Consider the following 23,627-nt stretch of genomic DNA (forward strand, 5'->3'; position numbering starts at 1 on the left):
CATGATTTGAAAGTACTCACCAAGGCAGGCAGTTTTAAACTATTTACTGCCAGCTAACTTAAATCCAAGGTTTGACCCACTTATTCTCCATTAGAAACCAGACATTTTATTGCACAGTAACACATCTTCTACTCAGGAATGTGCACTTGAAGTCAAAGCTTGAAACATACAAACCACAGTGAAAGCTAATGGATCTAAAATATAGATCCAAAGTTTGTAAATTAAGTCCCAGTTAGGACTGATGTGGATTATTTATAACAGATTTAAGTACTCTAAATTCAAATATTTTTTAACCAAGGCATCACCAAAAAGAAATAACTATCAGCTTGTATTTAACCAAACCTTGCTTACACTAACAGAAAGATAGTTTGACTGATCAAGACAAATATGCCGTGTAATGCATTTAAGAGAGAAGGATAGAGAGAGCAGAACATTGGTTACAAATTCTCATAGATATACTTTATTGAAGTAAAATGCCTTAACAGGCAGAACACAGCAATGTCATTAACAATAATTTTAAAAAATCTGACATACTTCGGGAAAAAAAGTATATATTTTTTTCAGATGGGGTTCAGTTATACTGTCAAGATGGAGAAACGCTCTTCCCACATTCAAATGTTTCCGGTCAAGAAACAGTACATCATACAAGGGAGATATCAACACTTAAAATTTGAGAAGAATATGCACTACCCGTTCGCAGGGGTTTATCATAAGACTCCCACTGCAGAACAAGAGCGACCATTTCACTTGGATATATATATATATATATATACACAAAGATAGCATAAAAATAACAAGGCATTTTACCCCATATTAAGATTAAATGCATTTCACACCACACTCGTGCCATCATTCATTATTATGTATTATGATATATAGGAATCTGTGCTATGTACAATGTAAACATCTAGGCTCAGAATGAACTCAAAAAGTAAATCCCATCAAGTCGCAAAGTCATTTCACCACCTAACATACCAGGACTTTTTAGCGGTACTAAGAGATGATAACGGGAGATGGGGAAATCAAGCAAATGTGTCAATAACTCATTGTGCCCTCATTTAAAGTTTCCCTACTGGCCAATGAGTTAATCACATATACAAGTACAAAGGTAGATAAACTGAACTGTTCAACATTTTTGAGCATTTACATTGCAGACAAAGTCAACCTCAGTGCAGGAAATACAGTAAGGGTGTGTTACGAAGCACAGAAAAAGAATGGTGGTTAAACTGAAAAAAAAAATAAGTTAGTCAGTAATGCTTACTCAAAGTAAAAATCATCAAGCAGTACCCAGATAGAACTCTGCAAAATTCAATCTTTAAAGGTTAAAGTGCAGAACAACATTAAGGACCTGAGGAGGGTTTTTGACAGGGGAATTAGTGATTGGTTGGCAGAGTAGAAGTTCAAAGTCCAAGCAATTTCTTATTAGTTTAAGCAACCTGGTTGTAAGCACTATACATTAAAGGCGCACATGCTCACTGGCAACACACAGCCCATTCACACTAGCTACTCTCACTTATACACAGGCCTCAAAAATAAAACGCACACTTCAGTTGTCTTTTCTGGCACACTACAAATCCTCGTCAGTGTCCCTGCTTTTCTTGTAAATTGGCATGTTGATGCTATGAAAGGCAGGGACCCAGCGGTTGTCATGAAGTCCCACATTGCAACCAGGTGTGTCTTTGTGAGACCTACGGCAGCACATCCAGTATCCCGGGCCATATGGTAGCGCCTGGCAGTAGGGCTTATGATGCCAACGGCAGAGCGAAACGTCACCACGGTCGTACTTCTTTTTACACTGCTTGCAGGGATCGTCTTTGTAGCGTGGATCACTCACCCAACGAGAGTCCGCCGGCCGTACGTCGTAACTCTCAATGAGAAATTTAAAGTAATGGCAGGTGCATTTGAGGGCAGCCAGGCTCTCAGTAGGAAGCAAGCAAAAGATCTTTAGAATGATGTGGTGCGGCAGGAAAGCCATGTACTGCTGAGGCTCCAAAAGCAGCTGGATCTTAAAGCGAGTTTCAAGAAACTCATGAGACACTAGGCGGCGTAATGGAAAAGGCACAGGCTCCTGACTAACTCTGCAAGTCTCTCCTCTCTCTGTCTCCTCGAAGGTTTGATGATTTTGGTCAGCCATAAGCCCATTCTTGATCTCCTCCCTGTAAGACACTAAAGTGTCAACAAAAGGCTCAAGGTCCTGGATGTGAGAAGGCTCTTTGTTCAGTGATCTGCTCTTTGATGGGGAAGGCAGCTGATGCTCCTTCAGAGACTGAGTAGAAGATTTGGCAAAAAATAACATGCCTGGTATCGGTTCCTCACTGTACTCTGAGCTGGCATCCTTTGGTGAGGACTGTAGAGTCTGAAAAGCTGTGCTAGTTTCCTCTCTTGCGACACAAGAACTTTCTACGTCCTTGAGGGTGCAGGTGTCAAGCCCACACTGCGAGGTCTCTATCGACTCAAGGGTCTTAGGTGGGGAACTCAGTTTGTCTAAATCACTATTCAGTTGCTGTGGGACACTCTCAACTCTAGAGTCCTGAGGGACAGTAGGCGAAACTGGTTGAGATGGCGATAGGTAAGGTTCTGATCCTGCCAGAAGCACACGCCCCACCTTCCTCTGTAAGCTATTGTTTCGAGAGAGGTCTCCTCCACCTTCTCGGAGGCTTTGTCTACTCAGGCACTGCGACTCCAATTTGGCTACCATATCCAGAACTCGAACAGACTCTTCCTCTTCCTGGACCTCCAACTTTTCTGCAACCTTGGACTGCTGCTCTATGGGTTGAGGGATGGTTCCAACTTTGGATGAAGTGATGGTGCTGCGTAAGGATGGGACTTTTGAGATCACCTGTTGGTCGCTGGCTCTTTGTTCCAGGTATGCCACCATCTCAACCACAGATAGTGTCTTTTCATCCTCTTCTCCCTCCGTCCTGACTGCATCATCTGCAACTCCTTTGAATGGATCGATGTTCTCATTGAGGGTCTCCTGTTGGGATACTTTCAGTATTTCAGTTTTTGGGGAAGAAGGTTCCATACTTTTTGACTTCTCTTGGTTTTCAGACCTTTTCCTGCGTTTAGCCACAGAACAGTCACCATCCCAGCAGCCTTTGTTTTTAACAGAGACAGTCCGCAGCTCTGGGGCAATGGTTTCTGTTTCTGAGGTGTTTTCAACAACACTACTGCAAGTATTGCCACACTTCTGAGATGCAAAAATAGCGATTTTCTCTTTTGTGTTCCCAGGTTTAATGACAGCCCATATATCCAAAGATCCCTCTGCATCTTCTCCTTGGTAGATCCTAAGTGAGCTTTCATTCTCCAAACCAGTTGAAGGTGAGACCAGAACTAAAGAACTGGTTTTCAGAGAGGATGCTCTGCTCTTGCGGGCCCCACTAACTCTAGTTGGTGCATTGCTCCCACTGCCACATCGTAGGGTGTTGGTGGAGATGACACTGAGGGGACACCGGTTGGCTGTGCCATTGCCAGGTGAGCCCATGAGCCCACACCCCTGGCGATTGCCCCAATCTTTCCTGAGCACTCTCTGCTGGTCGGCATGGAGGTCTCTTGTTTCATTGTGCACAAATTCCCGATGTATCTCTGTATCTTGTGGTTTGGGGTATGGCTTGAGGTGCATGGTGGTAATCCTAAGAAAAAAAGGGATAAAAGAGAGAATTTTTTCAACAAATACAAGGCGTTTCCATTAAAGTTTTAACTTGATTATATCTTAAAAGGAGGGCTGCACGATAAGTCTTTTTAAACTTAACTTAAATTAAACACCACCATGCTGGTTTCATCTTGCCAGAGGAAAACTGGCCCCCGACTGAGCCTGGTTTCTTCCAGGGTTTATTTTTTTTTCTCCATTTTTGTCACCAATGGAGTTTGGGTTCCTTTGCCTAGTTGGGGGCACTTAAATTTCAAGCAATACAATTAGGGCTGTAGCTATTGAATATTTTAGTAATCAAGTATTCTACCAAAAATTCCATCGATTAATCGGATAAAATGTTTTTTGCTTAATTAAATAGAATCAAATTAAATAGATCTCTGGCAAATACTTGTTTTTAAACTAAACCGGCCTTTTATTTTGACGGGTTGATGTACATTTACAGTTCTGTGTATGTGATGTGACGCTAGTTTTACTCAAATCAAACGGTCAAATGCTCATGAAGTGACTGTCAGAGCAGTTCTGGAGATGTTGTTCATGTGTTCACGTCCTTATTTAGTGAGACAGTAGACACTGAAAATCCCGCGAGCGTCACGCAAGCTTCAGTGTGTGTGATAAAGGAAGTCGCGCTTCTGCTCCATTCATTAACCGAGACACGCAGAACATGCAGGATTCATATTTAAATAGACTGTTCCGGCTTAACATTTACAGATATTAGTCCATATCGTGATTTGATGTAAGTGCAATGACCTATTTTTGATTAATTCATTCAAAATTTGGCAAATTCCGTGCCATTCCGCGTTAAACTGTAAATTTGATTTTTATGACTGGATTCCGCGATTCCCTCCGCATTTTCTGCATCGCGGAAATCATAGGGCCCTAGTTGTGGTATCCCTGAAGGTGTTTACTGATGTCCCTTGCATTATAGACACTATTTTCCAGTTTAAAACTGCAAAGCTGCTTTGACACAATCAGTATTGTATAAAACACTAGGCCTATATAAATAAAGGTGACTTGACTTGAAGCCTGACAGTCCATGTTTACTACAAGTTGTCTGACATGGAAAAATGCAACATATTCTGCTGAACATTCTTCTGTGTTAAAGGATCATACAGACTTGGAAACCGATAAGGTAAAGTGCAGATTTGCATTTCTTAATGCATGTCTTTTATCAATCAAAAACCAAAAAGTAATTTCTGTAATGTGCCCACTTTATAATTTGTTTAAAAGTTTAATTATTGCAAATTTTGTTCATGCAAATTAGATATAAACTCTAGATTAAAAGCACAAAAGCATCCAAATATGAAAACTTGAAAAATCTGCTGATGCACGTCTTCTTAGCAGTGTTTTTACCACGTGATTATATAGCATGTGCATACTTGTAAATAACTCCTCAAGCAGAAGAAGTATCACAATGAGCACAAGGCCAAGCTGTTCCCTCTGGCCCTTAGGCTGACATAATGGGAGCAGAGCCACCCAGGTCCAGACACAGCTGGGTTCTTACACGAGCACTCAGCTGACACAGACCCAGCTGCCCTACTAACAAGCCTGCGGCACTGCCAATAGCAGTATGTATGTGTGGGAGGACTGAACTCTCACAGACACAAGTGCATATAAGGCATTCCTCCAGTGCAGATTCAGACCTGATAAAATGGTACAGGGGATTCTCATGTGACTTAACATGGGATGGCATTTGGTCAGTGTGGACAGTTATTTCAGAGCCAAAGTGAGAGTGGGAGGCGACTTGCTTGCTCAAAAAGGGGGGGAAGAGCATGGCCTGCAGCCATTCATTGGATGGTAAACATGGAAAGTGGCATGTCCATTGACAAGTGAAAATACCATTGGGTGTGTCCTTGGAAAGCTTGCATAGACCAGTAAATCTCCTTCTGTGCCAACCTTCCTTTGTGGCAAACAGTAGGGGAGGGCAATCTGTAAGGTCAGAATCATATTATTGAGCTGGTGTCTTGGACAAAATGTGGGATAACACAAAAGGCAAGTCAACAGTGGCTTTGATTGTCCATGGATACAGGCACGCTCACATTTCCTGGTACAACCCTGTCTCAGACTTCCTGTTTTTTTCTGTGTGCTAGCAAAGGTCAAATACTGTATATTATCTTAAGAGGTAGGCCTACATAATTTCAACAGTTGGACAATTTTTGATCAGGCTAGTGTTTTGTCAAAAACACAGACTTAGGTACCAGTTGGTACTGGAATTTAAACAATGTCCATTTCCCACTAGCATCTGAGTACTGTTGAGTGGATTTTTAAACGCTGCTGATTTGACGTTGATTGAACATTTTTAAACTTTCAGTACAGACTGGTACTGAAGTCAGTACTTATGAGAACACTAGGTCAGGGCATAAAGAAAAAGGTAGTCTGATTAAAAATGTCAACACTGAATACAGGAAGGTAATGGACTGAGTTTGCTAGCTTCCCCCCTTGTTCATGAAATTATAAAAGTTATCATCTTATTTGACTTACAAGTTTTTGGATGACAAAATACCATATAAAAAAGACCAAAGAACTGTACTGACTGTTCGCTGAAGAACACACTGCAGTACCATTGCTGGACAGGAGTATGATTACCCTGGAGGCACGCCAGCTCCTATCTGGTGCTCAAATGCTGATTTTTACCCATTACACAACCTGGCAACAACATACAGCTGCCGCCAAACCCTTGTCCTCAAGGCACACACAACTCAGAGTTTCCTTGAGACTACAGGCCAAAACATGTGTGAGCTAATGATAAGTTGAAGGCAAAAAAAGCACAACAGCATTATGTAAAAAGAAAACAAATACAAGTGAAAAGCAAAACATCAGAATGAATAATGTCAAAGGATGAAGTTAGATCATACTAAAATCAGCACGCTGCTTAAGTTAACAGGAGATTTGTTTGCTTGCCTCTTCTTGTAAACACTCAAGACTTCCTTTGAAAGGGGCCTGCCAGAGGACCTGTCCAACTGATGGGAATTGAGTGGGGAACGAATAAGGATGAGGTCACGATTATGAAGTCTACTTGGCTCCAATTATGTCGTAACACTGTTCTTCCTGAGGAAAAGGCTGCACATCTGTGTCGGAACACTTCGCCACATGTGTTGCTGCAGTCTATAGCTTATGTAGCTTAGTGAGACAAGACACCAGCGAGGGTAATTAAAGGCGATATTGGAACAGGATCTCACTTTTTTTGAAGCTAAACACATGCAGATCAGCGTGTTTTTCTTCACCCCACAACATGCTAAAAGCAAAGGTTTTCTTTTACTGGCAGATATATTAGGAAGGGAAACTCTACATGAGCACCATGGTTCAATGTGTGCTAACAGCTCTGTTACAGCTCTTCACCAAATGAATGGCAAATCTACATTGTAAATGCCTTTAGAGTTGTTATTATGAAAACATTTTGCTGAGTGTCGATGTTGGCTGTCTCGTCTAAACAAAATAAAAAACATCCTGGATAGAGGGCGATATCCATGATAAACAGATGAAACAGTTTGTTGTTTTTCTGGAAATGAACAGAATGAATCCACTTTGGTTTCTGCGATCTAAACAAATGCGAGTGAATTACCATCAAATTACTCTCAAAATGTGTGATGTCATGAATAGGCTTGAGTGTAGTAAGTACTAATTACCTCCAGACAGATGGCGGATTGGAGGCTCGTAACCGTGGTTCCCGGTAAGGGGTGGGGTTGCAGTAACTGATAGTTTCACATTTCTGAGGCATTAGGCTCCTCCCTCCAGTATGAGCGATGTCTCCCAACAGAAGGGCTCAGGACTCCAGCCTCACTGCAAAACAACATTAATGGACAAAATTGAGAACAGTTTGTCTTTCCAACTTTTTATACAAATGTACAGAGTCTATACAAGGATAGTTTTGAAACATAAGACCCTTACAGTATAAACTTACTATCAACTCTAGTATTTTAATTAGAATAGTTAAAATCTATTGCAGATTTTTTTTTTTTTTTGGTTTGTACAGTTGGGCAGTTCTACAAGCAGTAAAAACGTCCGTTAGAACAGCTTTCGTGAGCACCTGACTCACTGTTAACATTTAAAACATTTAACCCACTGTTAACCCCTCTCAGTTCTCTTTCTGTGGTCTCAGCGCATATCTGGTACTTTTCTAATCATTTCTGGAACCTGCTGCACTTTACACATCACGGTTTGCAAAGCTTTTGTTGTAGTATTCATAATTTGCAAGTCACCTTTTTAACATCTGCTAAAAAAAAAAAAAAAAAATACTTTAACTTCATATTTTTATAACTGTGTAGGTCACGTAAATGGCTTAGACAAAACCCCAGTCAGCACACACAGATTTTTGCCCATTATACCAGCTGATTCATTGACCATTATAATCCCAATGTTGGAGAAAACTGATGATTTCGTCATTGGCACAAACATGTTTTCTTGCACCTGGTTCTCATGAGCTGATTAGTTAGTAGAGCCCGACCGATATATCGGCCGGCCGATATTATCGGCCGATATAAGCTAATTGCATTTAAATCGGCATCGGCATTTATAACGGCCGATGAAACATGAGAAATAGAGTCTCATGCTTCACTCATGTTATGAGTGTTGCATAGTTTGCCCACCAGAGGGAGCGCTGCAGCTCCAGAGTTAACAACAGCGCCAGAAATTCACTACAGAAGAAAGCGATTAGCCTAGCCACGGAGATGTAACTTACTGTTTGACGGTGAGTCTGTCGTTCTTCATGTGAAATGATTGTAGATTTAGTTCATACCCTGTATATAAAAACTGTGTGGTAGTTCTAGCTAACGGTCCTATCATTATCACTTCTAAATATTCTGTAACATCACTTACAGCCGCTAATGCATTGCTATATTAGATTAGCCACAAAGCTAATACCATGTTTATCAGTGGAAGAGCGCGAACGTTAATAGGAGATCAAACTATAACGTTAGCGTTTAACTTATTCTTATTCTATTGCGGTGTGTTTCCCACATAATGACTGCGTTATTGGGCCTTTCACACAGGACGCGGTATGCACGCGCTTGCCGCTGAGTTCAGCGTTGCCCTTCAAATACAACGCGATTTGCGCTGCGCTATGGCGTAGGCGGGGTTTTAAAAACGTTTAGCGGGAGCTCTTTCATAGTCTGTTCCTCCTCCTTTCGGTCAGCAGCAAACATGTATCTGTCCCGTTGTAAGAAGCGAGCGATAGCGCTAGTCCTGCTGATGAGAATTAAGAGAGAAGCAAGGAAGAAGAGGCTACCCTCAGGTCCAGAGAACAATTTGGTGAATTCAGGCTGGTTACGTTACTCTAACGCTAATAGCTTCCTTTTTAGCAGTCCCCTTAAATGCTTGCTATTAACTTGTTTGAAGGTGGTTCTTCTCAAAATTGACAGCGGTGTGTTCATGACACTAACGTTAACCATTCAACTTCGAATTGATTCCGTAATCTTCCGGTAATAGTAGGCAAGACGATGTTCTGTGAGAGCAAATATAGTGTAGTTACAGTAACTACAGTAGGTGCGTCAGAAATGATTAAACCAGAGGGGACATGTAAATAAATGTGAGCTGAACAAGAATTTTTTACATATTGTTTCAAAGCAGCTTTACAGACATAACAGGAAAATGTTGAAATAATATTGTTAAATATAAGTAGGTAATACCTATTACTTGACAAATAAAAAAATATATATATATTTCTAATTTTTGCCTATGTAGGAGATCCCAGTTTATTATTATTATAATTCTAATGATGACATGAGTAATGATACATGGTGATATTACTAATACACATGCTTATTCTTTCTCTGTCTCTCTTTCTGCCTACAGGTGGCTGAAAAAGGTGAATGCTGTAGCAGCAAAGTGTGGGACTACTTCTGCAAATACTTTAACTTATTAAAAGTAAAAAAAACTTATTATAAAAGTATTATAATTTATTTACAGTACACACACAGACTGTTAAAACCGGCTTCAACTGGAGTAAAGTAAAGTAAAAGTGTTAAATGTTTAAAACCAGACTGTTTTTTTATCATTAAAAAATTTATACTTTTGATGTGCAATTGTTTAGTCATTGAGACTGTAATCTAAGGCTTTTTTTTTTTAACATAGTCCATTCTGGAAAATGGTTTATACAGCCCACATACATAGAACAGGCAGATATTTTGCTATTGAATGTTGTGTAAGTGCAGTTTATAGGAAATGGGTCTAATATCCAGATTATTTTTAAAATCAAAATATCGGCTCTTTTCGAGTTAATATCGGCATTGGCATCGGCCCCCAAAAATCCATATCGGTCGGGCTCTATTAGTTAGTATGGAGCATCATGTTGTACATATAAAAATACTCAATGACTCAATTTTAAAAGGTTCTGCAAACTGGCTGGTGATTAAAAAAAACACACTCAGACACAAATGTGTAATCTATAGGCCTAAATTCTCTAAAAACGGAATATTTTGTAGTGTTTATTTTAACCACTTGCAATGGCTACAAATGCTGTTCCTCAACAGAACATGAAACTGTACATTCCAATGGTGTAGTTATGGCTGTGATGCATTATGGGGTCTTATGGCAATTATGGAGTATGTAATGTCGAAAACAATTAAGACATGGTCACAAAGGGCCAGAAAATGTCTTCCACTGCATACTAAAGTTCAAGTTTGGTTAACTCTGACCTGCAAATTTCCACAAAACATTTAACCAATGCATTACAGATTTGACCTTTTCGTTAAAACTCAATTCTGCATAATCTGCAAAAGTGTGAAGGGGTCAGATGTACTTGTGCATGCAAAAAACCTAGTGTAACCACAGTTTAACTTAAATAGGCAATACAGTATTCAGCAAGCACTTGTGAGGGTGTAATTCTAAAATAACTAGGCTATAAGACAGACACAGAAACTTAGATAAGAGACAGAGAACACCAGCATGAGAAAGCTTTAATGACCTGAATTGGTAACAAATTGGGTCACAGGCACAGCATGATTTTGTTAAGAAACTGTTAAGATATAATCCACAATGTGACATCAACTACTTCCTTACATATTTAAAAACAGTATATCATGTCAAATGATTAAAAAAATTCACAATCTGAAGGTCAAACTACAGCTCAAAAGATTATTACAGACATAATATGGAAATATAAATAAAACTGCATAGATAAGTGCACGTGAAGTAAAGCTGAACAGAATACATGGCTCTGGATTTCTTATTCCCATTCCCCCTCCAGGGGCTAGAAAAGCAGGCAAGGAGTTTGTTTTCAAAGAGATACTTCACCCATGAAAAGCAGATAAGCATGAAAAAAGATGTTTTTGGAACATTATCCCTGTGTCCCATCCATAAGCCCACAATGAAACACTGACTAATGGACACCAGCTGAGCTCACCACTGAGGACAAGATTACATGGTCTCAACGGAGACCAAAACAAAGCAGAGATAACTTAATTTCATCTTTCTATCCATGCCTTCCAAGTAATAGCATATTCATGCAGCTCCTGAGGCAAATTCACAATTGAGTAACCACCTAAAAGCCTGCGCGGTGTCAAAAAAACCCGATCCTTACAACAATGTCAATTTTTTTCAAACGAGTGTCTGTGACCGTTTTGTACATGAGTGTCTTTTATGTTTACTCACATGCATCCAAGCTATTCGCTAAGTCAATGCATTGTAAACTCCTCCGTTCTGACATTTGCACAGTATTCCAATACCGATGAAGATGTACACAGTCTTCAGCACAGCACGTGGCTTTATTGGTCTGACTGACACTCTCCAGAATTTCACCTAAGCAGCAGTGATTGGCTGGGACAGGAGGACTCCTCTTACAAGCACGTGTGCGCCTGCCGGAGGACATAAACGCAGGTCTGATAAGGAGCCAATGGGCTATTCAAGATCCCTGCATGCCTATAAATGGCAAAGATAATCAATACTTTTGGACCTTCGCTGTAGAACAGGGTCTGAGCGCAGAATCTGCCTGCACATATCTTACAAACTTTACATGCAGTGATGAAAACAAAACAAGATTTGAGAAACACTGCTACACTGAAATACACACACACTTAACTGCACAATGCACATACAAAGTCCTTTAAAGGCCCGAGAACTTCTCATATCACACTTCCTTTACCTAAACTTGCTTTTCCAAAAACAATGGCACTCATTCAAAAGGAGAGGTGGGGCGGCTGCTAAGCTTACACAATGCCATTTCCAGACCGTCTAAAACAGACCAGCTGCTACAATAGCTTTCATAGATCTTTCCAGATCTCAGGCCATGTAAAAACTAAGAACATAAATCAAAGAACCACACATCTCTCACAGTACAAACCCCAAGAATTTTCAGCTGCTCTTTCAAATAGAGGAACCTTTGAGTTTGTAGAAAGTGTCTTGGAGCGTCTGGTCCAAACCAAAAGGGATAAAGATACATGTCATGTCCACAGGGCCATATTCAGAATTTAACTCTAAATATTGCACACTGCAAAGTATGCAATGTATACTTGCTAAACATTTGTCAAAAAAGGAATGCAAAACAATTATGTATTATGCTATGATAAGCATTTCACTATAAGCATGGAGTCATATGACCTTACTACGCATATTTTAATTGGAGATATAATCATTTTTAATTTCAAAATTAAAAAAAAATATTTGCAGTTTGAGTTAATTGTAAGTCAAGAGAGATTTAATTGTGGTTGATAATGGTCCCAATGCAGTCACGAAATCAGGAAATTAAATGGTAAAGTTGAAAACTTTGCATAGAGGAATACAGTATTCCATATAGCATGCAAATTTGGTCACCTGGCAGTTCTGTGTATACAGATAATTTGCATATTATAAACAGTAAACATACTAGTGTTGTAAAAAGAACTATCAATGCAATTCTATACATATAAATAATCAAACTGAAAATACACTAGTAGGGCCTCTTTATAACCGTTGCATACGCACAAAACCAGCCCTTCCTATGCAAAAGGTGGGATTTATGAAAAAAAAAAAATTGATGGGAAAATTACACACATGTATGCAAACTGACCCATGCATACAAAAACTTTTTCCTGGAGTGAGAAAAATCAACAAGTAACTGTTTTCTCTGTTTTCATGTCGATAGTCACATTTACATTAAATATTACATGTTCTTAATAAAAATAGACACTGAAAACACATGCAGTCATTGCACAAAAGTTAAACCAAAATAATATGAATTTAGATCTTGAAAAGGACCAATAATAATAGCTTACAGTACAAAAGCGCAGCTGCACAGAGGTGTTGATGTGTGTGAAGGCATCTCTACAACATTATTAAAAGTAGGCTACTGCTGTTTTTGAAGGATAGGCTACAACTTGAAGAAAACTGTAAGATTTACATGTTTCCTTTTTAAAATACTTTGCTAGTGATGCGCAGTGTCAGACAATTTTACACTGCAATAAATAGATCCGTTTCCTCTAAAAAATAGCTAAAAGTTGTTCACCCTTATCAGCAAAACTGCATAAATGAAGTTTGATTTTTGAATTGTTTAAAACAACTGAAAAACTATTTGGCCAGTGTCAAAAAAAATAAACTGTATTCCAAAATATTTATCTGATAACTATTTTAAACAGTTTTTTATCTTGATATATTTGTTTTAAAACATAAGGAAATTGGATGATTTTAAGCAATAAAAATGTATGTATGGCACAAATTGTATTTATAGAACTTCTCACATTTCCTTAACGTCTAGTGTTAAACATGGTCTCCCATGGATGGGAGTGTGCATGGAAATGATATGCAGATATGAGATTATGCATAGTAAAAGTAGGGTTTGTAAGCGCCATTTATGATGTTTTCTGAGAGGAGATGGGAGATCTTCCCCTGAGTGGGATTTAAACAGGGATTTTTGAGCTGTCTCGAAAAGAAAAATGCTATATGCAATCTAATTATTCATCAACAAAACAAAGTGCATACTAATAAGCATTGATGTTTTTGGCCTACAATTTAGCTAACCTAAATACACTGCAAATACACTGACTTACTTTGAATTTCCCACCGGTTCTTCAGTACAACTTCCCTTCCTCAGAAACACTATGCAACTCTGTGGTTTTCTATTTCAAATCCAGCAAAGGGAGTCAATGCATTTTTCAATGCACTTGGCATATAGACAGCATCCACTTTTATATTTGATTTGGTTCGCTTTCAAATCAAAGTATTGGGAGTTTTCTTTCCCATAACTGAGCTGTAGATGGGTTGTGGTGGAGCTATTTTGCAATGATTTGCTGCCTTCTCAAGTTGCCTTCCTGCACGTTTCTTGACTCACAAACAAGCTTGCTATTATCTTTGCCCTTTCTGGCCACTGTTGTTTCGACTGCTGACCCAAATACATTGATATATGCGCTTATGTTTAAGAATTAATAAACTGTTAGCATAGATGTCAATAATAAGAATAATGTCTAAATCGACTACAAATGCAAAAGCCAAAACACTTTAGCACAAGATTATCATGACAAAGGAGTGTTTGCTCCCAAACAGACTTGTGTACCAATTCAATGTTTGCATATGATGTCAGAAGACTTATCGTATAGTCCAAGAACCAACCAGAGTTAACCACTCAGCAGACTGATCTCCTTTGAAAGAGGTCAACAGTAGTTCAGCAAGCTATCAACAAAGACAATCAATCTGCCTCAAGGGCCTTAATGAAGACATCAACAACTGTAGAGCCTCCCATTTCCCAACAGCCATGGCTCTGAATGCCCTATCTCAATAAAATGTTCACACATGCTCTGCAATTGCTTTTGTGGCCCTTTGAGCGTCCGTTCACGATAAGGGTGTGTGAATGTGCAATCATCCTGTCGCCAAATACTACGGTACTACTCTGACACCATACTAGGAATAGTAAGGCCAGGTCAACAAGCATATCAACATCCCAAGCCCAACCCAAACTAACCAGCCAGGACAAGCAGCATAAAAATGCATCACAAATATACATTCATTGCATTACCTCAGACAAAACCAGGCCTTTGAATGGTCTTTGCCTGCTGAAACCTGATACGTTGAACACACCTTTTCCAAGACAAATTTGTTGCCATTGTAACTGCTATCGGTCTTCTGTCTCGCTCTGCTATTAAATCACCCACTGTCATAAATGTCTGTAATGAGCAGACATGTGAACACAGCCATATGATCTCATTAAGAAGGTGTGCCAGCTACACTAATGTTCTTAGAAGGGCTCAACAGACTGTCTGCAATGAGTGGTTTTCTATTTTAATAATGTTTAAAATATTATTTATTCCTGTGATGCAAAGCTGAATTTTCTGCATCATTATTCCTTTAGTATCACGTGATCCTTCAGAAATCATTCTAATATGATGCTCAAAAACATGTATTATTGTTATTGATGTTGATAACAGTTGCTTAATATTCTTTGGACATTGTTCAAATGTTTTTTGTTGTTGTTGTTTTTTGTTTTTTTTGATTAACACTGTTAAATGGAAAGTTGAACATTTTTGAAAAGTAATCTTTTGTAACATTATAAATGTTTTTACTGTCACTTCTGATAATTTAATGTGTCCTTGCTCAAAATACATTACATTTTTATTGACTTTGGAATGGTAGCATATATCAGTGTATACATTTTATTATTTCAATAAAAATTACATTACCATAGAAAAATCTAGCTTCTCTGGTTAAACTTTGAAAACCATCTACTAAAGTAAATTTTAAGAAAGAAAAAGAATGCCAAGTAGTAGCATTAAATACATGAGTATCTACTAAAATATGCCTAATGGTTTATGGTATCTTACAGAAACCATATGCTGGCCACTGTCCACCATTCAAATATAAATAAATAAATTGAACATTTTCGATGACTAATACGATAATGTCCATTTACATAACACTAACCAAATGAGGTCAGCTTGTTTAACTGGATTTTGTCATTGTAAATCATTATAAATATGGAAAAAACAGCCCAATTATTCAGTCCATTATAGTCATTCAGGCAGATCACAGAGTGAATTTTAAATGTAGGTAGTTTAGTATATCTCTATTGTGCATTTCTGCCCACAAACATATTAGACCAAAAACATTATGTCAAACAAAAACAAAAGGACTTGGTCAGAGGTATACTGGAAAACTGCATGCATTAAGAATGCATTAAAGGCTATTTGCCGCCTAAATAATGCAGTTTGTCAGACATGGCACACATTTTTGCCACACAAATACTTCAAAGCATTTCGGGCTTGATGAAAAACACACTAAATCCCAGTTCCAAAGGGGGTAACGCGATCATAACCACATATTATACTGCAGACCTGCCAATGTTCAAGACAAAAGCTTGTCCCAACCTGCTAGGTAATTCTTCCCTGCGAGAGGTTTGTATAAAAGCTTTCAGTGGTTTTCAGAGTGAGGTAAGGTACACCTTTCTGCTTCAAACTTCTCCTTTAGTCTGCCACATGTCTCCAGGCCGAGTGGCCAAACAGGTTTTCTTAACCTGTGTAAGCAGTCCAGTTGTCAGACTTCCCTTCGCAAGAGCTCATTGTGTTCAAACAGGTGGTGGTCGGGCTCAATTGTGTTTTATGAAGTGCTCACTTAACTAGGTGTATTCTTTCTGTATTGCATAAGGCAGCCATCAAAAGAAAGCTGCTGTAATTCAGCACATTTCAACATGACACCAGTTGCTTAAATCAATACTTTCGCTTGCCAAATAAACTTAATGCCTGCCAAATAAGCCAACCTCTTGATTGGACTGATAAGAGGAATTGTTTAAACTACTCATTAGAAATGGTCCAAGAGTATATGCTAGATTTCTGTGGCTAAAACTAAAATAACTTCTCTAAACACCAAAAACATAATTTGTATGTAATCACTATACAATTATGGTATGCCTCTGTATCACACTAACTCATCTAAGAGTCATTTACTGGTCAGGTTGGTGTTGAACTTTCCGGGTTGTGTATCGCAAAAATGTATGTTTGCTTTAAAACAGCTTCACACATGTTCTGCAGCTCTCCAGTTGTTCACAAAGATATGATTAAAATTTTGATTTAAAGACCTTCCAGAAAAAAATGTGCCACCTTGACAACATTGAGCCGCGTAAAATAAAACAAGCTTAAAATGTAAAAGCAAATGAATCTGAGTAAACATGGCCTAGACGATAACAAAAGGACAGCAGAAAATTCCTCACCACAAACAAAACTACCCCACCACCACATCATCATCTGACAAATAAGTAAAAGGACATTTATCATATCTTTAATGGGATGCATGACATGGTTTTGACATGTAGCTGACCAACAAAGATAAAAGCCTGCACTTTGCACTCCTGATCTGAAATTACCAAAACTGTAGAGCTTCAAAATGCTCATTCCACCTCCCCCATTATGAAAAAAAAAAAAAAAAGTTTTGCGGATCAGCCCACTGATGGTAACAACTGACCCGTTAAAAACAAGTTAGGCTTCAGATCAAAATTTGGCTGCAAGCTTGACTTCAGGAAGACAAACTTGCACAGACTAGAAAGATTATTTTTGTGCCAACAAATGCCTATAACAAAAAAATGTAGCCTTTTAATTTAGACAACCTTTTAATTTAGACAAACAACGATTAATATACTTAAATTAATATACTTGATCTATTGTTAAAATTTGTTTAATTATTTCTGCATCCAGTTAGACTGAGGTGCTGGCATCAACACCTTTTAAAGAGACAAAGTTCATATGTGTAATCAAGTAGTTAAACATTATATGTTGTTTGCAGCTTTAGTGTCTCATTCACCTCCTACAACTTATGCTTTCTCAGGTCAACTAATGCACATGGACACCATGACGTGTCTGTGTTTGGGTTAAATGATAGCAGTTAGGTAGAATGGTCTCTATAGAAATCATATTGTGGTCATATTCTCATAATAAGGCTTATGATGGGTCTAATTCAGAATGTTTACCTAAATTCTCATTTGTATGTTTATCTGAAAGACTTCAAGAGTCAGAAAGGTTTTTGAAATGTGACTGAATGAAAAAACTATTTACCTAGAACTGTTACAGCTCTGTATATCTGAAGTCTCTTAAAACTCTTTACAATGTGAGGCACACTTTCTTAAAAGAATAAAAACAAACCTGAAACGTACATGAAAAGAAATAAAAGAAATAACAGAGAAAACAGGAATAGACCACAACAAAAACAAAAAATAAGTCGACAGTAAAGTTATTAATTAGGGACCACAAGTTAAACATGAGTAATTTGCACTTACTTATACACTTTTAAAAACACGTCATTGAAAATATACAAATATAGTTAGATAAATAAAAAAAGAAGAAAAAAAAACTAAAAAATAGTACATGTAATATTGAGGCGTCTAACCTCATTAGCACTAAAGCTAACGTTAACTGACAGAAACGCCATCACATACATCTGATCTTTAAAGGAGAAAAATTAGAGTACTTAAACGGTTATATACACTTAAATACACATGCATAATCAATAAATCAACTAAAATATGTCATTCAGAGCATCTAAATGGACGTAGGTCCTGTTTTGGGGGTGTTTTAATGCTAGTTCCGCTCAGTATATGCCAAACCGAGTCAACAGGAAAAAGCACAGAATAAATTACATTTTCATCACTTTAGATGCAACTTAAAGCCATTGAAACTCCGTTAATGTCTCGTATAAATTAAATGTATTTATGACTGACACGTAGGAGTAATAAGCCAAACATAAGGAAATAGAAGATTAAAAACTGACCTGAGCAAAAATAGAATAAAAGTCGAAACGGAGAGGTGAACTGGCTTGCTGAAAGAGGAAACTCTTCGTCGCCTTGTGTATTTACTGGGGTGAATTCATCTCATCTTGTCATATTTTTTAAGTCGTGTGTCCTTCAGGACTCAACGCTTCATTTCTGCGCGCGCCTGATCAGATCAGATAAGCGCGCAGCAGGCACTGCCTCCTATATGGAGAGAACGCGCATAAAGACGCGAGCGTGCACGAATCCACCCAGTACAGAAGAACATAGGTTTTTTTTTAATTGCATACATTTTTGGAAGATTTTGAGGTAACAATTAATAACATATATACTTATCAGTAGTAATAAACCATTAAAATGTATAATAAAATATATTTTCTTTATTAAAATAAAATATTTTTTCTGTCCAGTAGGACTATTTTAAATATTTATAAATAAAGAAATAATCTCAAAATAGTAGATTTTTTTTTAAAATAAAGGATATTGCCATTTATGCATCTCATGAAAGCTGAATAAATAAGCTTTCCATTGGTATATGGTTTGTTAGGACAATATTTGGCCGAGATACAACTACATCTGATAGATCACCTAGATTTGAAAATCTGGAATCTAAAATAAAAATTAATTTTGAGAAAATCGCCTTTGAATTTGTCCAAACAAAGTCCTTAGCAATGCATATTACTGATCAGAAATTAAGTTTTAATATATTTATGGTAGGGAATTTACTAAATAGCTTAATGGAACACAATCTTTACTTATTATCCTAATGATTTTTGGCATAAAAGAAAAACCAATCATTTTGACCCATACAATGTATTACAAATATACCTGTGCTTATAACGAATACGTGTGTATATATATATATTAAATTTAAAATTAAAAATATATAAAAATAATAATAATAATATATATATATATTTATATATATAATTTTTTATATATATATATATATGTCCAGGGTCACATATACTTTGTTTTTTTTTTTGTGTGGTTATTTATTTGTTTGTTTATTTATTTATTGCATTGTTTTGGGCTTCTGGTTATTAAACAATGCAAACTATCATTGAATTACAAAAATAAAAAAAAATCATTCTATAGGACAGCGAAGTATATCATATTTGAGAAATCTAACACATTTTCTGATAGAACATAAGTTTAAACCAGAAAAAGTATGTAATATGAGTGGATTAATATAGCTTTTATGATGTAAAATCATGACAAAACGGAACATTCTTGAAATGTGTGCACATTATACAGTGCTGGAGGTTTCATCTGAGGGCTGAAGAGTCATCAGGTGCTTTAGGCACTATATAAATAGACCTCTGCATAATTGAGGTCAGGCCTATTAGATTTCTGTCAGGGCGTCTCTGACAGACTGTTTCCATGATTAAAAATGTAACACTGCCTTGACTTCAGTTTACGCTGCTGTTATTTAATTTATATTAGGAGCTGGCAGTAAAAGTGTAATACACAGGTCTCACAGAGGATTGTAATTCCATACACACACCACTCAGTGTTTACATCTTTGTTTGTTTCTTCAATCATGGGATCATCAAACCAAGAAGAATCATCTTTTGGCACTGGTTACAGATCATAGAATCCGATTTTATTCCAGTTTCAATTTCACATTAATTACGCACTATTCTTGATGGGCCAGTATCACATTCCCTACTATGACCACCACCATTATTCTGAGTAGCATTATAAATGTAGCAGACTTTTCAAGTGTATAATCAATGGTACTTCAAATATCAGATATCTTGCATATCAGTATAAAATTAATCTTGCTAATTTTCAGTTAAATATTTCTCATTGACCCTTTTCACAACCTAACTCTTCCTGGATAGTAACAGGCCCACCTAGAGGTGGCAAAGCTAACTACAGCACTGAGAAAAACTGGATTTGCATGCTAATTTATATAGCTCTAACATCTGTAGGAAATATAAACTCTTACTGACACACACAGTGTTTAAAAAAATTACTGGAGGAAAAAGGATTTGCCCATGTGGTTGAATAGATCATCACATATCATGCCAGAATCTTTAGTATGATTTCACTGCAGTGTCTCCACATTTACAGAGCTCAGGGTGACATCATTATAGATTCTAACAGCTCTGATCTGGTTGAGCTCACGGAGCCGATGTTTGAATTCCAGAAGGTGCAATTTGTTCACAGCCACTTTGAATTCAGTGTCAGTGCATAAGATCTTCATCTGTAAATAAAAAACAAATTTAATCAGTTGTTATTGAACAAGCATGGAGCAGAGCATGTAGTTTTGACCAAACATGGCAGGAGTCAAATGCATAACCTTGAAAAAGAGTTGTTGCAGTATTTTTAGTGATGATATTTCAGGACCTCTTTTTCTTCTTTTACACACTGACATCCAGTTATCTGATATCTTAGACATTCTCTAATGTCTTTAAACACAATGAGGGCCTGACAGTAAATATTTAAGACTTTTTTTTTATCTAAATAAAATCATCTAGATGAAAAAGAAACAAAATTGTTCCGTGCCATGCTCACCTCAAAAGGCTTTCCCTGGACAAATGGGAAGGAGGAGAGCTCACGCTCTTCTTTGCCCCACTGGGTTCCAATCAAGCTGTTTCGTACAATCACTTGCCTTCCGCCTTCATTGAAGCGAGGATTTAGATGAAATGCAATGTCGTTGCCTCGGTTTAAATCAATGGTGAAACTAATTGGAAGAGAAAATATAAGAATACACATAAAAAACAAAGGGGACATCACAAATAAGAAGCTTGTGATAATTGTTATACAATAACAATGAACTCAAAACTGTCCACATGTAATTTCTTAATTTCACTTTAACACTAGTTCCTGATCTCACTGTAAACAATTGATCGGTGGACATCATTTACAAGCAAAATGTTTGTCTTTGTAATCTTACCAAAACGTATCAACACAAAACAATTTATGTACTTTATCATGTATATTAAACTCATAAAAAATATTTAGGCCTAAATTTGAACTATATAAAATTTCCATTCATGTGGATTACAGTTTTAACAAACTAATTAATAAATTTAACGTGATGCATATTTGTCAGTAACACATAAACGAGTATGATTTCTGTAATAGTACTAATCATTATTTTATTAGAACTAATAATAGTATCAGTTATCGTTCAGAAAAATGGATGCTGAACAAAAGCATTTTGAAAAACTATTTCAATAAAATCAAATAGATGCAAATAGTTAATAAACCAGTGCAGAAATCGTACCTCTTTAATTTTTTTCTATGACATATGCATCACAGGTTTATAAGTTAATGTAAAACAGTGTAATCCAAATGGATGAAATTTCAGTACATGAATCTTAAAATTAGGCCTAAATATTAATAAATGGATGTACTGTATTGTTAATAAAAGATGATTGCTAAACTGTTCTTTATTGAGTTGATGTTGTTCTTACTGTTTAGCGTTAGGTTTGACCTCTCCATTGATGGTGATGAGCATCTTGTTATAGACTCCACTTTGTAGTGGCAGGTCAAATGGCACAGTCTTCAAAAAAAAAAAAAAAAACATTTTGAATGCATGGTAAAAGGGCATAAACTAAGAACCGCTGCATTGTATTTAAGACTGAACATTCACTTAACAAGAATCCAAAAAATTTGGAGTTTCACCTGCCCTGGGTATTTAAACTGTAGTCTATAAAACAAACAATATTATGGTTGTAAAATTCCAAGAGGAGTGAAAACATCTTACTAGTGCTTGTGGAGCTTGGCCAGGAGCACCATAAGGGCCGGTTTGTGGTGCAGGTCCAGGCCACCCAGGAGCTGTGGGCTGCCCAGGAGCTGTAGGCTGCCCAGGCTGTCCAGGCCATGTTGGCTGGTATGGTTGCCCTGGCCAGCCTGGTTGGTTTGGCTGCGCAGGCCAGGTGGGGTTAGCAGGCTGACCAGGCCAGGTGGGGTTGGCTGGTTGGCCGGGCCATACTGGGCCTCCTGCCTGCTGATTATTTTGCTGTGGGAAGTCAAGGGCATCTGAAAGCTGAAATGGAGTATAATGGAAATTATTACATGATATTTGTTTTGCTACATTAGAAAAAAAAGTTACTTAAAATTGAAATATTAAATAAATATTAAAATTACTAAGGTGATTAAAAACAGTACTTACATCCATGATTTCTGAAATCCAAACAAGGAGAAGACATTGTTAATTTAGCAAAAACAAATCATTATGCACTGGGTTGGCCATTTAATACTGTTAGCAGATACTTTTAAAAAAAAAATTGAATTATTTTATTCATTATTTTTAGGGCTGGGCAAGTTTACACCGGCTCTAAATACACATACAGACCATAGACTGTAAAAAAAGATGGACAACACGTCTGAATTTGTGCTCTGCATTTAACCCATCCAAAGTGCACACACACAGCAGTGAACACACACCCGGAGCAGTGGGCAGCCATTTATACTGTGGCGCCCAGGGAGCAGTTGGGTGTTCAGTGCCAGCCCGAGATTCGAACCCACAACCTTAGGGGTTAGGATTTAAACTCTCTAACCACTAGGCCACAACTTCCCCGAAAACACTTGTTGAGCAAGTGATGCAATGCTAAACTTCTCCAAATCTGCTCTGATGAAGAAACAAACTTTTCTACATCCTGAATGGCACAAGGTTAAGAAAATGTTCAACAAATGGAGTATATTACATGCTCCCAGGAGCTGATGACTCACTCATCCATGAAACCACCCACCACACCCACTGCACTGTATGAATGGTGAGCCGGAGGAGATGCATGATGATTACAATAGCGCAGTATTATTAAAAACCCTGTGTAAATCGTAATAAATGCAAACTCTTTTTAACAGAGAAGCATGTTAAATGAAATAAAATTCACTTGAAATGCCTTCGGGTGCATTATAACCTACATGGCTAACATGTTTCAGCTTTTAGAGTAAGAATGTGGAATATCTGCATAAAAGTTCCACGAAAGCATTATGTTCTGCAACCTCAGACTAATCTAAACTATTCCCCTACAGCAAAAGTTTATTATTGTGAATCTGCATTCGATTGCCACCTGAACACTGCAGGTTTAGACGCGTCAGTAGGCCTGTGGGTTTAACCGGGCCTGCGAATCACATAAAGGTGTGTCTTTAAAACGAGCAAAAGTACAATCTTTCTTTCAAAAGAGAATATAAAGACTGAGTTGAAGATCAAGAGAAACTTTCAGACAAGTGTAGATACATGTTTGACTGATGCAAGAAGTACGTATGATTCACTTTAGCATGGTAAAAGTTTGTCATACTGATTCACCTTTTACTAAATAAAACATGAATTTAGATCCTTCACCGAAAAACTAGCTTAAGTAAAAC

General features: G+C 37.5%; 2 protein-coding genes across 2 annotated transcripts; both read right to left on the bottom strand.

Moving 5' to 3' along the window:
- Positions 1 to 433: 433 nt before the first annotated feature.
- On the bottom strand, positions 434 to 18,500 carry fbxo34 (F-box protein 34). The gene is made up of 3 exons (XM_059519954.1): positions 18,302 to 18,500; positions 7,276 to 7,429; positions 434 to 3,632 (listed from the first exon to the last, which is right to left on the bottom strand). Exons 2-3 carry the CDS (start codon positions 7,365 to 7,367, stop codon positions 1,568 to 1,570), a joined length of 2,157 nt encoding a protein of 718 aa, XP_059375937.1. The 5' UTR covers positions 7,368 to 7,429; positions 18,302 to 18,500; the 3' UTR covers positions 434 to 1,567.
- A 1,611-nt stretch (positions 18,501 to 20,111) lies between these two features.
- On the bottom strand, positions 20,112 to 22,533 carry lgals3b (lectin, galactoside binding soluble 3b). Its single transcript, XM_059520989.1, has 5 exons — positions 22,429 to 22,533; positions 22,021 to 22,302; positions 21,728 to 21,816; positions 20,823 to 20,991; positions 20,112 to 20,511 (listed from the first exon to the last, which is right to left on the bottom strand). The coding sequence occupies exons 1-5, from the start codon at positions 22,432 to 22,434 to the stop codon at positions 20,353 to 20,355; spliced, it is 705 nt and encodes a 234-aa protein (XP_059376972.1). The 5' UTR covers positions 22,435 to 22,533; the 3' UTR covers positions 20,112 to 20,352.
- Between the last annotated feature and the right edge of the window lie 1,094 nt (positions 22,534 to 23,627).

The sequence above is a fragment of the Carassius carassius genome, chromosome 32 (assembly GCF_963082965.1).
Source record: "Carassius carassius chromosome 32, fCarCar2.1, whole genome shotgun sequence".
In the NCBI taxonomy this organism is placed as follows: Eukaryota; Metazoa; Chordata; class Actinopteri; order Cypriniformes; family Cyprinidae; genus Carassius; species Carassius carassius.